Here is a 16,215-nt window from a genome sequence, read left to right on the forward strand (position 1 = left end):
AATGGACTCCTGGAAATACCGTTACCGGTATGTCTAACTCCTAGTTTTTGGTATAAATATTACCACAGTCAAACAATTATTATTATTATTATTATAGCGCCATTTATTCCTTGGCAATTTACCAGTTGGTGCAGTAGATTCTAAGAAAACCAACAGACTCCGCATTCATGATCTGCAGGTTTTTGAGTGTGTATTAGAATAATTAATTGAATAGGAGTGTGTTCAAAATAATAGCAGTGTGGAGTTCAGTTAGTGAAGTCAATTATCCTGGGAAGAAACAGGTGTGGCCCTTATTTAAAGGGAACCTGTCACCCCCAAAATCGATGGTGAGGTAAGCTCACCATCATCAGGGGCTTATCTACAGCATTCTGTAATGCTGTAGATAAGCCCCCGATGTTACCTGAAAGAGGAGAAAAAGAGATTATAATATACTCACCTGGGCAGTCCCGCTGTGGTCCGTGGTCAAATGGGCGTCTCAGGTCTCCTCCGGTGCCTCCCATCTTCATTCCATGACGTCCTCTTCTGGTCTCCGCGCCGCGGCTTCGGCACAGGCGTACTTTGTCTGCCCTGGTGAGGGCAGAGCAAAGTACTGCCGTGCGCAGGTGCTGGGCCTCTCTGACCTTACCGGCGCCTGCGCACTGCAGTACTTTGCTCTGCCCTCAACAGGGCAGACAAAGTACGCCTGCGCCGAAGCAGCGGCGCGGAGACCAGAAGAGGACGTCATGGAATGAAGATAGGAGGCGCCGGAGCAGACCTGAGACACCCATCGGAGCGGGACCGCCCCTGGGTGAGTATAATCTAACGTCTTTTTCTCCTCTTTCAGGTAACATCGGGGGCTTATCTACAGCATTACAGAATGCTGTAGATAAGCCCCTGATGACGGTGAGCTTACCTCACCATCGATTTTGGGGGTGACGCCAGGACATGTTGTACATTGATTTCTACTTGAAAGCCTGAGAAATATGGGTCATTTGAGACATCTATATATGTAAGAGGCATCGTGATTACTCGCTAATCCTGCCCCCTGCACAGTAGCTCCGCCCCCCACATCACCAAACACAATCCGCACCACATCACCACGCATAATCCTGCCCCTTCAACACATCACCATGCATAATCCCGCCCCATAACACATCACACATAATCCCGCCCCCCCACCACATCATCACACACAATCCCACCCCCCACCACCACATAATCCCGTCCCAACACATCACCACACTATTGCTATTAACTTCATTTAAGTTAATTTACCATCTGTGTAAAGGTACCTTCACACTAAGCGACTTTACAACGATATCGCTAGCGATCCGTGACGTTGCAGCGTCCTGGCTAGCGATATCGTTGTGTTTGACACTCAGCAGCGATCAGGATCCCGCTGTGAGATCGCTGGTCGTTGCTGAAAGTCCAGAACTTTATTTCGTCGCTGGATCTCCCGCTGACATCGCTGAATCGGTGTGTGTGACACCGATCCAGCGATGTCTTCACTGGTAACCAGGGTAAACATCAGGTTACTAAGCGCAGGGCCGCGCTTAGTAACCCGATGTTTACCCTGGTTACCATTGTAAAAGTAAAAAAACACTCACATTCCGGTGCCCGGCGTCCGCTTCCCTGCACTCCTGCATCCTGTGTAAGTGCCGGCCGTAAAGCAGAGCGGTGACGTCACCGCTCTGCTCTGTGGGAGATGTTCGGCGCTGACACAGGATGCAGGAGGAGTGCAGGGAAGCGGACGCCGGGCACCGGAATGTGAGTATGTGGTTTTTTTTTTTACTTTTACAATGGTAACCAGGGTAAACATCGGGTTACTAAGCGCGGCCCTGCGCTTAGTAACCCGATGTTTACCCTGGTTACCAGGGGATTTCGGCATCGTTGGTCGCTGGAGAGCCGTCTGTGTGACAGCTCTCCAGCGACCACACAACGACTAAACAGCGACGCTGCAGCGATCAGCATCGTTGTCTGTATCGCTGCAGCGTCGCTTAGTGTGAAGGTACCTTAACCCCTTAACGACTGCCGATACGCCTTTTAACGGCGGCCGCTAAAGTGAATAGCGCCCCCCAGAGTCGGATTTTCTCTGGGGTCTCTGTTGCCGAGGGTAGCCGAGACCCCAGAGAACATGATTCGGGGGGTTTTTACCGACCCCCGAGTTGCGATCGCCGGTAATTAACCGTTTACCGGTGGTCGCAACAACAAAAAAAAACGCGATTTGCCATTTAATTTCTCTGTCCTCCGATGTGATCGCACATCGGAGGACAGAGAAGTAGGGTCCCCGATGGCCCCCGATAGCCCCCCAATACTCACCTATCTCCCCCGGTGCTCCTCGTGGCTCCCGATGGGCGCCGCCATCTTTTTCCGGGGAAAAAATGGCGGGCGCAGTGCGCCCGCCGCCCGGGAAGATCTTTGGGGTCTCGGCTGCCGGGGGTAGCCGAGACCCCAAAGAACATGATCGGGGTCGGTTTTTACCGACCCCTGTTTTGCGATCGCCGGTAATTAACGGTTTACCGGCGACCGGAAAAAAAAAAAAAACGGTCTGTAATTCTCTGTCCTCTGATGTGATCGCACATCAGAGGACAGAGAAATAGGGGGATTCGGGGACCCTATCATACTTACCGGTGTCCCTGGGTCCTCCTGCGTCTCCTCCTGCCGGCCGGCTTCTTCCTCGGGAAAGAAAATGGCGGGCGCATGCGCAGTGCGCCCGCCATCTGCTGCCATCTGCCGGCCGGCAGGAGAGATGATTTGGGGCTAAAATTAGGGTTAGGGCTAGGGTTAGGGTTGGGGCTAAATTTAGGGTTAGGGCTAGGGTTAGGCTACTTTCACACTAGCGTTTTTTGGCTTCCGTCGCAATGCGCCGTTTTGGAGAAAAAACGCATCCTGCAAAAGTGCTTGCAGGATGCGTTTTCTCTCCATTGACTTGCATTAGCGACACATTGCGACGGATTGCCACACGTCGCATCCGTCATGCGACGGATACGTCGTGCTTTGGCGGACCGTCGGCACAAAAAAACGCTACATGTAACGTTTTTTTGTGCGACGTATATGAGTCTCAAATCACTGCACACTTTGCAACAAGATTTATGCTTCAAAATCATGCGTATTTTATTATAAATGAAGAGGCGACAAGTATAGACGTTTCGGCCACTCTGTGGCCTTGATCACTGTGTCGCTAGAAAAGATGGAAAACAAATATACATAAGACATATAATATAGACACAATATTTACAATATTTACAAAGATATGATATACAGTATATCAAGCATCGTAGGGAGTAGAGGTCATGTCAGAGTGGCCTCTGACGGGGTCCTTTAATAAGACTAGGACATCAATATGGGACATAAGAGAGAGATAGATGTACTAACGAAAAGACCTCCTAGATATATTTGAGGTCTAATAAGCTGTGGGTAAGAAGACAAGAGCTACAGATTCTAGAAAAGAAAAGAGACATACCGTAGTGTTTAATGTGTCACTGAACAATGCTCGAACGTCCTGGATCAGTCGGGGTCAAAATCTGGATAGCCTGGTGAGAGTTAGTCATAGTGAGTCCTACGTCATGTTGCAATCTTAAGGGGGCTACCCCATAATATTGTGGGGACCATGTATAAAGGGGTACTAGGATAGAGGTGTAATATGGCCAACCTTTGGCCATATTACACCTCTATCCTAGTACCCCTTTATACATGGTCCCCACAATATTATGGGGTAGCCCCCTTAAGATTGCAACATGACGTAGGACTCACTATGACTAACTCTCACCAGGCTATCCAGATTTTGACCCCGACTGATCCAGGACGTTCGAGCATTGTTCAGTGACACATTAAACACTACGGTATGTCTCTTTTCTTTTCTAGAATCTGTAGCTCTTGTCTTCTTACCCACAGCTTATTAGACCTCAAATATATCTAGGAGGTCTTTTCGTTAGTACATCTATCTCTCTCTTATGTCCCATATTGATGTCCTAGTCTTATTAAAGGACCCCGTCAGAGGCCACTCTGACATGACCTCTACTCCCTACGATGCTTGATATACTGTATATCATATCTTTGTAAATATTGTAAATATTGTGTCTATATTATATGTCTTATGTATATTTGTTTTCCATCTTTTCTAGCGACACAGTGATCAAGGCCACAGAGTGGCCGAAACGTCTATACTTGTCGCCTCTTCATTTATAATAAAATACGCATGATTTTGAAGCATAAATCTTGTTGCAAAGTGTGCAGTGATTTGAGACTCATATATGTTGTTGGGATTACTTCCCGTTCACTAGCACCTTACTTCCCGTGATCGTGTGCTAGCCATCTCTATACTTGTTTTTTGTGCGACGTGTCCGCCATTTCCGACCGCGCATGCGCGGCCGGAACGCCGCCCCCGCCTCCCCGCACCTCACAATGGGGCAGCGGATGCGTTGAAAAACAGCATCCGCTGCACCCGTTGTGCGGCGCTTACAACGCTAGCGTCGGTACGTCAGCCCGACACACTGCGACGGGCCGAGTACGACGCTAGTGTGAAAGTAGCCTTAGGCTTCTTTCACACTTGCGTCGGTATGGGGCGGTCGCAATGCGTCGGCCCGACGTACCGACGCACGTTGTGAAAATTGTGCACAACGTGGGCAGCGGATGCAGTTTTTCAACGCATCCGCTGCCCAGTCTATGTCCTGGGGAGGAGGGGGCAGAGTTACGGCCACGCATGCGCGGAAATGGCGGACGCGACCTACACAAAAAAGGTTACATTGAACTTTTTTTGTGACGACGGTCCGCCAAAACACAACGGATCCAGTGCATGATGGACGCGACGTGTGGCCATCCATCGGCAATACAAGTCTATGGGCAAAAAAGGCATCCTGTGGGCACATTTGCTGGATCCGTTTTTTGTCCAAAACAACGGATTGCGACGGATGCTACATGACGCAAGTGTGAAAGTAGCCTTAGGGTTGGGGCTAAAGTTAGGGCTAGGGTTAGGGTTAAATTTAGGGTTAGGGTTGGGGCTAAATTTAGGGTTAGGGCTAAAGTTAGGGTTAGGGCTAGGGTTGGGGCTAAAATTAGGGTTAGGGCTAAAGTTAGGGTTAGAGTTGGGGTTAGGGTTTGGATTAGGGTTGGTATTAGGGTTACGTTTGGGATTAGGGTTGGGATTAGGGTTAGGGTTGGGATTAGGGTTAAGGTTAGGGTTGGGGTTAGGGGTGTATTGGGATTAGAGTTAGGTTTGAGGTTAGGGTTGAGATTAGGATTAGGGGTGTGTTGGATTTAGGGTTTTGATTAGGGTTATGGTTAGGGTTGAGATTAGGGCTGTTTTGGGGTTAGGGTTGTGATTATCGTTAGGGTTGTGATTAGGATTATGGATCAGGTTGAGATTGGGGTTAGGGTTGGAGTTAGAATTGGGGGGTTTCCACTGTTTAGGTACATCAGGGGGTCTCCAAACACGACAGCCAATTTTGCGCTAAAAAAGTCAAATGGTGCTCCCTCCCTTCTGAGCTCTGCTGTGCGCCCAAACAGTGGTTTACCCCCACATATGGGGCATCAGCGTACTCGGGATAAATTGGACAACAACTTATGGGGTCCAATTTCTCCTGTTACCCTTGTGAAAATAAAAACTTGGGGGCTAAAAATCTTTTTTGTGGAAAAAAAAATATTTTTTATTTTCACTACTCTGCATTATAAACTTCTGTGAAGCACTTGAGCATTCAAAGTTCTCACCACATATCTAGATAAGTTCCTTAGGGGGTCTAGTTTCCAAAATTTGGTCACTTGTGGGGGGTTTCTACTGTTTAGGTACATCAGGGGCTCTGCAAACGCAACATAACACCCACAGACAATTCTATCAAAGTCTGCATTCCAAAATGGCGCTCCTTCTCTTCCGAGCTCTGCCGTGTGCCCAAACAGTGGTTTACCCCCACATATGGGGTACCAGCATACTCAGGACAAATTGGACAACAACTTTTGGGGTCCAATTTCTCTTGTTACCCTTGTGAAAATAAAAACTTGGGGGCTAAAAAATCTTTTTTGTGGAAAAACAAATATTTTTTATTTTCACGACTCTGCATTATAAACTTCTGTGAAGCACTTGGGCATTCAAAGTTCTCACCACACATCTAGATAAGTTCCTTAAGGGGTCTAGTTTCCAAAATGGGGTCACTTGTGGGGGGTTTCTACTGTTTAGGCACATCAGGGGCTCTCCAAACGCGACATGGCGTCCGATCTCAATTCCAGTCAATTTTGCATTGAAAAGTCAAATTGCGCTCCTTTGCTTCCGAGCTCAGCCATGCGCCCAAACAGTGGTTTACCCCCACATATGGGGTGTCGGCGTACTCAGGACAAATTGTACAACAACTTCTGGCATCCATTTTCTCCTGTTACCCTTGGTAAAATAAAAATTTGGAGGCAAAAAGATCATTTTTGTAGAAAAAAATGCGATTTTTTTATTTTTTATTTTCACGGCTCTACGTTATAAACTTTTGTGAAGCACCTGGGGGTTTAAAGTGCTCACCACACATCTAGATAAGTTCCTTAAGGGGTCTCGTTTCCAAAATGGTGTCACTTGTGGGGGGTTTCCACTGTTTAGGCACATCAGGGGCTCTCCAAACGTGACATGGAGTCCGATCTCAATTCCAGCCAATTCTACATTGAAAAAGTAAAACGACACTCCTTCTCTTCCAAGCTCTGCGGTGCGCCCAAACAGTGGTTTACCCCCACATATGGGGTATCGACATACTCAGGAGAAATTGCACAACAACTTTTGTGGTCTAATTTCTCCTGTTACCCTTGTGAAAATAAAAAATTTGTGGGCGAAAAGATCATTTTTGTGTAAACAAATGCGATTTTTTATTTTCACGGCTCTACGTTATAAACTTCTGTGAAGCACTTGGGGGTTCAAAGTGCTCACCACACATCTAGATAAGTTCCTTAAGGGGTCTAGTTTCCAAAATGGTGTTACTTGTGGGGGGTTTCCACTGTTTTAGGCACATCAGGGGCTCTCCAAACACGACATGGCGTCCGATCTCAATTTCAGCCAATTCTGCATTCAAAATGTCAAACGGTGCTCCTTCACTTCCAAGCTCTGCGGTGCGCCCAAACAGTGGTTTACCTCCACATATGGGGTATCGGCGTACTCAGGAGAAATTGCACAACAAAATTTGTGGTTAAATTTCTGTTTTTACACTTGTGAAAATTAAAAAAAATGGTTCTGAAGTAAAATGTTTGCAAAAAAAAGTTAAATGTTCATTTTTTTCTTCCACATTGTTTCAGTTCCTGTGAAGCATTTAAAGGGTTAACAAACTTCTTGAATGTGGTTTTGAGCAGCTTGAGGGGTGCAGTTTTTAGAATGGTGTCACACTTAGTTATTTTCTATCATATAGACCCCTCAAAATGACTTCAAAGGTGATGTGGTCCCTAAAAAAAAAAGATGGTGTTGTAAAAATGAGAAATTGCTGGTCAACTTTTAACCCTTAACTCCCTAACAAAAAAAAAATGTTGTTTCCAAAATTGTGCTGATGTAAAGTAGACATGTGGGAAATGTTATTTATTAATAGATATATAAATTTACAGTGGCGCTTAATGACCAGCTTCGGTGTAATGCTGCAGATTTAAACCACCACCACAATGTGGTTAGAAGACAAAGTCTTATATTAATACTAATAAATAAGTGAACCTGCGCAGAAAACCAAGTAGGAATAATAATATTATTTGTTTTTACTAAAAGAAGATGAGAAATTCTTTATACACAACAATGAATTGCACTCCGCCTGTATGAAAAATCAGTAAAATTGTGAACCAATATACATATGATATAAAAAATGGAACAATAACCATAATAGACTTATTCACTTAATCTAAATGTGATGTCCACATGTGTACTAATAGGTAAGGGTAACCATATACCCACTCTGTATGAGCCAATGGACTAACGCCTCACAAGTCATAGTAAATAAATATCCTTGTAGAACAGAGAGATCTCTCAAAAAACGGCAAATGACTGCAAAAATACAGGACAAAAAAAGGAAAAACAAAATGATAAAATGCTATGCGCACAAAAAGGGTTATGACACCCAAAATAGTCTAGGAAGCTGCCCCGGCCGGTAGCAAAGCTTCAGCAAATGAGGTGTAGCAGCGTATGACAGCTGGATTAACCGGGTCGGAAACCCGCTGTACGTGCCACCTATTACCTTAGATGGAGCTCGTGTGTTGCCGCTGTCCTTTCCTCGCTGTGTCCTCGGTAGAGGATTTCCTGGATCCTGAGTAGGTGGTGTGGTCACGGCTCCTGTGGCGTTCACTGCTTCCTGGCGGTATCGCTCTCCGGAGCAGGACCTGCCGTGACGTGTTTTTCCTTTTTTCTTCCTTTTTTTGTCCTGTATTTTTGCGGTCATTTGCCGTTTTTTGAGAGATCTCTCTGTTCTACAAGGATATTTATTTACTATGACTTGTGAGGCGTTAGTCCATTGGCTCATACAGAGTGGATATATGGTTACCCTTACCTATTAATCTAAATGTGATGTCCTCATGTGTACTAAGTGAATAAGTCTATTATGGTTATTGTTCATTTTTTATATCATATGTATATTGGTTCACAATTTTACTGATTTTTCATACGGGCGGAGTGCAATTCATTGTTGTGTATAAAGAATTTCTCATCTTTTAGTAAAAACAAATAATATTATTATTCCTACTTGGTTTTCTGCGCAGGTTCACTTAAATGTTATTTATTAACTATTTTTCGTGACATATCTCTCTGATTTAAGGGCATAAAAATTCAAAGTTTGAAAATTGCAAAATTTTAAAAATTTGCCATTTCCATTTTTTTCATAAATAATCGCAAGTAATATCGAAGAAATGTTACCACTAACTTGAAGTACAATGTGTCACGAAAAAACAAACTCAGAATCAGCGGGATCCGATAAAGCGTTCCAGAGTTATAACCTCTTAAAGTGACAGTAGTCAGAATTGTAAAAATTGGCTCGGTCATTAAGTACAAAATTGGCTCTGTCACTAAGGGGTTAAGCGCTATTGAATGTTGACATTATTTACTTTAGTTTAATCACCAGCAGCGTTAATTAGATAGCAATGAGCGTGCCGAGCGTTAGCTGGCTGGAAACACCTAGTTGTTCATAAGGAAGGAGTACTTTGATTAAAAAGTTGAGGGTAAAACTTATAAAGTGGAGACAACGATAGGCTGTTCAGCTATAATCTCCAATGCTTTAATATGGAAAGTCAAACCGGAGAGACATGGAAGGAAACAGAAGACTACCATTCAAATTGATGGAATAACAGCCAGAATGGCAAAAGCTCAGCTAATGATCAGCTCCAGGATGATCAAAGACAGTCTCAAGATACCTGTGAGTACTGTGACAGTATTATTTATTATTATAGTTCCATTTATTCCATGGCGCTTTACATGTGAGGAGGGTATACATAATGAAATCAAATTACAATATCTATTCAAGTCACGACTGGTACAGGAGGAGAGGGGACTCTGCCCACGAGGGCTCACAATGGAAGATGCCTCTGTGAAGATAATCTCTTAGGAAGAAGTCCCCACAAAGTCCCACTGTTAAAAAAACAAAACAAAAAAAACCAAAAAACAAACAAACATGTACTGAAGCTGATACAATATGCCACAGAACACATCAACTGACCTAAAGAGAAGTGGAGAAACATTTTGTGGACTGATGAAAATAAAAATTGTACTTTTTGGGTCCAAGGACTGCAGACAGTTCAGACAACCCCCAAATTCTGCATTGAAGCCACAGTACACTCTGCAGACAGTGAAGAATGGTGGTGCAAGCATCGTATGGGCATATTTCTCTTACTATGGTGCCAGACCTATCTTTCCCACATACCAGGTATCATGGCCCAGTTCACATACATTAAAATACTGGAAGAGGTCATGTTGCCTTACAAAAAAACCTACAAATTTTCCCACATATAATTGACCATAAAGCAATACAGTAGAACTCCAAACAAACATACAGGCCAGGTATCAATTAACAGTTAATCTTTATTTTCCACAACTTCATATAAAAACAAGAATGTAAGACAAAATATCATAGGTACAGAAAAAAGTCCTCACAGAGAGTCTGATTTTGTACATAAACATATTAGTACATTTGTTCATTATATGTATTCCATTATGCATACATCTTATTATGGTTACCATCCCATAAAGGAAACACCACAGTACATAAATCCCTGTCATACAACAGCCGAGTTGCAATAGTAACATAAGGTATGTATAGGTGTCCAGTAATGTGGCACAGTAAGGAAGCCTATTAGATAAGCCAAGGACAGAGGCGATATAATTACCTGAGGACAGAACCCGGGGACCCACCACACCCGACGCGCGTTTCGCTTTTGAAATGCTTCATCCAGGGTTGCTTTACACTGAAGAGGATATACCCTTGAAATGGGTGTTCCAACAAGACAACGACCCTAAACGGCAAAATGTTGGTTCTTTTCCAACAAAATTGAGGTTGTGGAGTGGCCAGCCCAATCCCCGGACCTTAATCGGATAGAACACTTGTGGGGTGACATTAAAAATGCCGTTTCTGAGGCAAGGCCAGCAAATACCCCAAAATTGTGGGATGTAGTCCAAGCATCCTGGGCTGGAATAACAAGTGACAGAAGTTAGTTGACTCCATGCAACGGAGATGTGAAGCAGTTCTAAAAAAAAAAAAAAAAAAAACCCTGTGGGTAACAACTAAATATTAGGTTAGTGATTCACAGGAATGCTAAATAGTCCTAAAAATAGTACATAGTGTGAGTTGACACAAGGCAGACACTATTATTAAAAAAAACAGTCCAAAGTTCATTTGTTTTCTGTGAAGTATTTAAAAATTATCTACATTTCTCTTCATGTTCTGAATTAGAAAACAGTGTGCAATGTTCCCAATGCTGGAAATAAAAACTAGTATAAAGACTGTGATTAACTCATGTTTTGGGACACACTGCTATTACTTTGAACACTAGTGTAGCCGTATGAGGGCTTGTTTTTGCTGGACAAGTTGTAGTTCTGAATGACACCATTTTATCATTTGATGTACTGGAAAGCAGGAAACCATTCTAAGTATGTTGAAATTGCGACAAAAAGTGCAATTTCCCAATTGTTCTTTTTTATTTACCATGTTCACTATACATGTACACTAGTCATTATATTGCCAAGTCTCCATAAAACTGACCTGGCAATATAATTCTCCAGGTCAGTACAAGTATGCAGATACTAAACCTGCATGGTCTTTAACCCCTTCATGACAGAGCTTTTTTTTGGTTTTGCGTTTTCGTGTTTCGCTCCCCTCCTTCCCAGTGCCATGACTTTTTTATTCTTCCAAATAAAAGAAAGTCTAGCACTCAACTTCAGCAAACGTGGATGAGATTTATTTGTAGCACTCGAAACGTTTCAGTCCATAAGGACTCATCAGTCACGTGCCAATATTAGCCAGTGGGGCTAGGTTCATGGGAAAGAAGAAGTACTAGCGGTGGATTCCGTGTCTGGAGGGTGAGCCCCTTACTCCTGGCACCATCCTCAGCCTGCGGGTACTTCAGCACAAACGGTGGTCATCGCCCCACCACAGCAGCACTCTCTCCAAGTTAGAGCTATCTTTACCTCTCATGCCCCAAGGTGTGGCGGCGCTTTTGTACATTGCGTGTGTACTACTTCTTTCCCATGAACCTAGCCCCACTTGCTGAAGTTCAGTGCTAGACTTTCTTTTATTTATATTGATGGTTTGGGAACCTAGTCTATGCACCACTGTGACTGTGCACACGGTGTTTTCATTCACTTTTTTTATTCTTCCGTCAGAATGGCCATGTGATGGCTTATTTTTTGCAAGACAAGTTGTACTTTTGAACGATACCATTGGTTTTACCATGTCATGTAACAACTGACTTGTGCCTCTATAACAGCCATGGGTGGAATCACAATCCACCTGCGGCTGTTAACCTGTTAAATGTCTGTCAACGGCATTTAACACGCGCTTCCGGAAAGTGCGCCGGAAATCCCGTCCATCGGTGACCCAGTCACGTGATCACAGGTACTGATGGGTTGGCATGACAACCAGAGGTCTCCAGCATAACTCTATGGTTGTCACTGCTGGATTGGTATGAGCAGTGGTCGGCGCTCATAGCAAGTGAGCATTTCTTACAAACAGGCAATCTGATCATCGCCTTTATGTAACAGAGCCGATCAGACAACTGCAGCTTCTAGTCTACTGTGGAGACTATTGAAGCATGCAAACAGTAAAAAAAAAAAAAAAAAAGTTTAAAAATATAGAAAGTTCAAATCACCCCCCTTTCGCCCCATTAAAAAATAAAAACATACACATATTTGGCATCGCTGTGTTTACAATCGCCCGATCTATCAATATAAAAAAGAATTAACCCAATCGGTAAACGGCATAACAAGAAATTAAACGCCAGAAGTTTTTTTTTTGGGACCCTGCTACATTGCAATGACGAGTGATCAAAAGATTGTATCTACACCATAAATCCATAAAAACCTCAGCTTGGCATGCAAAAAATAAGCCCTCACCCAGCCCCAGATCCCGAAAAATGGAGATGCTACAGGTCTCGGAATATGGCGCCTTTTTTTTTCCACCACTCAAAAAAAACCTAGCCATGTTTGATGTCTATGAACTCGTAACGACCTGGAGCAGAGGTGTCAAACTGCATTCCTCGAGGGCCGCCAACAGGTCATGTTTTCAGGATTTCCTTAGCATTCCACAAGGTGCTGGAATCATTCTGTGCAGGTGATTAAATTATCACCTGTGCAATACAAGGAAATCCTGAAAACATGACCTGTTGGCGGCCCTCGAGGAATGCAGTTTGACACCACTGACCTGGAGAATCATAATGTCAGGTCAGTTAACATTTATTGAACACGGTAAAAAAAACAAAAAAACTTTTTTTTGCAATTTCACCATTTTCCCCGTTTTCCAGTACACCGTATGTTAAAACCAATGGTGCCGTTCAAAAGTACAACTCGTACCCCAAAAAAAGCCCTCACATGGCCTATTGCCGGAAATATAAAAGTTATGGCTCTGGGAAGAAGGGGAGTAAAAAAACGAAAATACCTCCGGTCATGAAGGGGTTAAACATTGCTTGTTTAAAAACATGCTATCAATCGACCATTGATCGGTAAATATTAGCGATCAGCGGCCATTAATGCTGCAAGCTGGGTGTTGTAACCCCCCTTTACTTTGCACTTTGGCTGCTCAGTGGATTAAGGGTACCGTCACACAGTGCCATTTTCATCGCTACGACGGCACGATTCGTGACGTTGCAGCGTCGTATAAGTATCGATCCAGCGTCGTATACTGCGGTCACACGTTGCAATACACGGCGCTGGAGCGATAATTTCATGACGTATTTGCGATGTAGAAGCCGTTGGTTACTGTGCGCACATCGTATACAACCTGTGTCACACAATGCAATCATGCCGCCACAGCGGGACACTACACGACGAAAGAAAGTTTCAAACGATCTGCTACGACGTACGATTCTCAGCGGGGATCCGGATCGCAGTAGCGTGTCAGACACTGCGATATCGTAAATGCATCGCTGGAACGTCACGAATCGTGCCGTTGTAGCGATCAAAATTGCACTGTGTGACGGTACCCTAAGGACTTCTTGTGTTACTAATGATTATTACCAATTGACCCCTGCAGTCCACAGGGATGCATACAACAATTAGACATTCTGCAACAAATTTACATGTAGCCCAGGTATTGTGTTGATTACCAATTTTGAAAGCAGTAAGTGACTTTGTATATAATAAAGCCGTCCTTTTTATTGTAGTCGGAGGCAGCCAAAATCTTCGGACATACTGGAACCAGTATCTGAAGAAAACGCATTTTCTGGTCTTTGTTGTGGACTCCACAGATGACATACGCCTGCAGCTAGCGAGACATGAGCTGCATCGACTTCTGGAAGAAGCACCACAACTGCCCCTGATGGTGCTGGCAAATAAACAGGTAAACAAGAAGCAAATGGATTATGGTCTTATCCAGGGCCGTGGAGTCGGTAAGCCAAACCTCTGACTCCTCACTTTCTCTGACTCACTACTGAGCATGTGCATAAAGTGCAGCACAGATTCATCTCAACTATGACTCCACGGCACTGGTCTCTACTGACCATGTACATAAAGTGCAGCACAGATTCATCTCCACTAAAAGCCGAGAGCCTTAGATCAGAAACAGAACAGACATTTCATAACTTTCCCAAATGATAAAAATATTACAGCACATCCTGCACTGAACTACTGTACTCGATTTATTATATATTTTAGGAGTAGGTCCATTTTATACCGACACAGACTCCACCAAAATGGATATGGACTCCACAGCCCTGGTCTTATCACAACACTCTGCAACCTTATTTTGCTGGATATGACACAGACTAGTACAATCCATTACATGGCCCAAAGCAGGCTGGTGCCTGACCATCACGCCTATATGAGCTTGTTTTATATACCCGTCCATATTCCACATTCAGGAAAGTGGACCTCAAATTCTCTAAAATATCTGAGCAGGTCCTCTCCCTCTTGGGTCTGGCACTAGTTCTAAGCTGCCGCTACGGTCTTGGTGGTTTGGCTGCAGCGGTGACCTCGTGTTGACAGCATGCATTATCACTGTGGCTAATTAAGATCAGAGGCCCGTGACCGGCCACGACATTGATGTTCTCTGTCAGCATGTCACCACCGTAGCCAAGGCACCTAACTCCAAACAGCAGTAAGGAGTCAGTGTTGGACCCCGGTGATGAGAGTACCTGCTCAGTAGAGAATAAGTAAACCTGCTGCTATGTGGTTCTTCATATTCATGAGCTCTGTATAACCCCTCCCACACCGCAGTGACCACTTTCTGCCTATGCACAGTGTACACAGCTGCCAATCAGTGATGTGAGTGGTGTGACACAGAGCTCAGCATTTAGAACTGGTAAATCTGCAGAAATTAAAACTGACAGTGACAAAACTCCAGCAAGTAGTCCAATAATGACATTGCTGGAATTAGGTTCTCTCCCCCTACATCATGGTGCTCCCAGATGTGGAGCAATAATCTGGTGACAGATTCTTTTAATCTTGTGTCAATGGCTGTGTACAACATTTAGTGCCTCTCTTCAGGATTGTAGGTCTGCTCTTGGCATCTCTGACATTTCCTCGGAGCTATCACTGCACAGAATTGAAGGGCTAAGAGAAGTGACGCTGCTGGGGACCAGCGCAGTGTATGATGGCTATGGGAACAGCACCTCTATACAGACTGTACGGTCGATGCTGGAGGAAAAGCTGCACAAAACCCAGGAAGCTGAGGCAAACACAAATCACCATACGACCTCTCTGGCAAGAGAGAAGAGTGCCTAATGGACACAGCCTGGGATGTGCCCCTACTGCGGGATCTGGTAAGGATCTCCATCAGTCTGCCGGAGAGGAAGGATCTTGGTCCAGACTGACCGACGGGTGCCATAGGTGTAATATTTGGACATTGGCGGACACAAGTGGGGCAGGTCCTCACCTCCCGTGGGAAAGATTCCACTGATAAATTATTTCATAGACACGGTTTTTCTAAGAAAAAAAAAATTCTTATGGTTTGTGGTTATTTAATGTTATAGAAGCACATAAAGTGTATTTATTAGAAGATAACATGATTATGTCCTTTGTCAATTCCATGGTGTTTCTCATTTGTTATTTTTATTGTTCAGTTGGATCTTCTGAAAGTGCCCAGGATCCAGTGGGGCAGATGAATCATTAATGTCCAATTCTTAGAGCCAACATAGACTAGGCCGTGATAAAGGTTTCCTAAACCTGGTGTATTTTTAGACTGTATTCTTCAGCATGTGTTACTTCATATTCTGTGGGCCTGGAATTTACATCATGATGATTTGCACATAAGAATCACCCTTTTCTGGGACGCCATACCCACTCATTACATAAGGCCCACAAAGTGACGAAAGAGTTTTCTGCCACAGCTTGATAAGTCTCCTCTCTATTTTCCCCAAATCTTGGCTTTTCCTGTGGGCCATAGACGTCATGCGATCATTGTTTTGTTCTCGACGTGATCAGAGCTTGGTAGTCACTAGGGTGATGCCGCCTGTACAGGTTCACTTTACGCTGGATTTGTTTTGGGGTGTCCTGGTAGTAATTTTGCTCATCTCGTGCCATTGCCTGTAAGAAAAGTTCATTTTTAAAATTTTTTGTGACAAATATAGAAAAACGAAGCCCCAAACTAACAAATCATTTTACCGGAACGC

General features: G+C 44.0%; 2 protein-coding genes across 2 annotated transcripts in view; one reads left to right on the forward strand and one right to left on the reverse strand.

The window, feature by feature from the left end:
• ARL10 (ARF like GTPase 10) overlaps positions 1 to 15,605 on the forward strand; it is a 30,086-nt gene extending 14,481 nt beyond the window's left edge. Inside the window, exons 3-4 of the mRNA XM_077265905.1 lie at positions 13,771 to 13,946; positions 15,092 to 15,605. Coding sequence (XP_077122020.1) covers positions 13,771 to 13,946; positions 15,092 to 15,328 — 413 coding nt within the window. The 3' untranslated portion in view covers positions 15,329 to 15,605. The remainder of the gene's footprint in view (positions 1 to 13,770; positions 13,947 to 15,091) is intronic.
• NOP16 (NOP16 nucleolar protein) overlaps positions 15,550 to 16,215 on the reverse strand; it is a 34,220-nt gene continuing 33,554 nt past the window's right edge. The window contains exon 5 of the mRNA XM_077265906.1: positions 15,550 to 16,129. Within this exon, the coding sequence (XP_077122021.1) occupies positions 16,001 to 16,129 (129 nt within the window). The 3' untranslated portion in view covers positions 15,550 to 16,000. The remainder of the gene's footprint in view (positions 16,130 to 16,215) is intronic.

The sequence above is a fragment of the Ranitomeya variabilis genome, chromosome 5 (genome assembly GCF_051348905.1).
Source record: "Ranitomeya variabilis isolate aRanVar5 chromosome 5, aRanVar5.hap1, whole genome shotgun sequence".
In the NCBI taxonomy this organism is placed as follows: Eukaryota; Metazoa; Chordata; class Amphibia; order Anura; family Dendrobatidae; genus Ranitomeya; species Ranitomeya variabilis.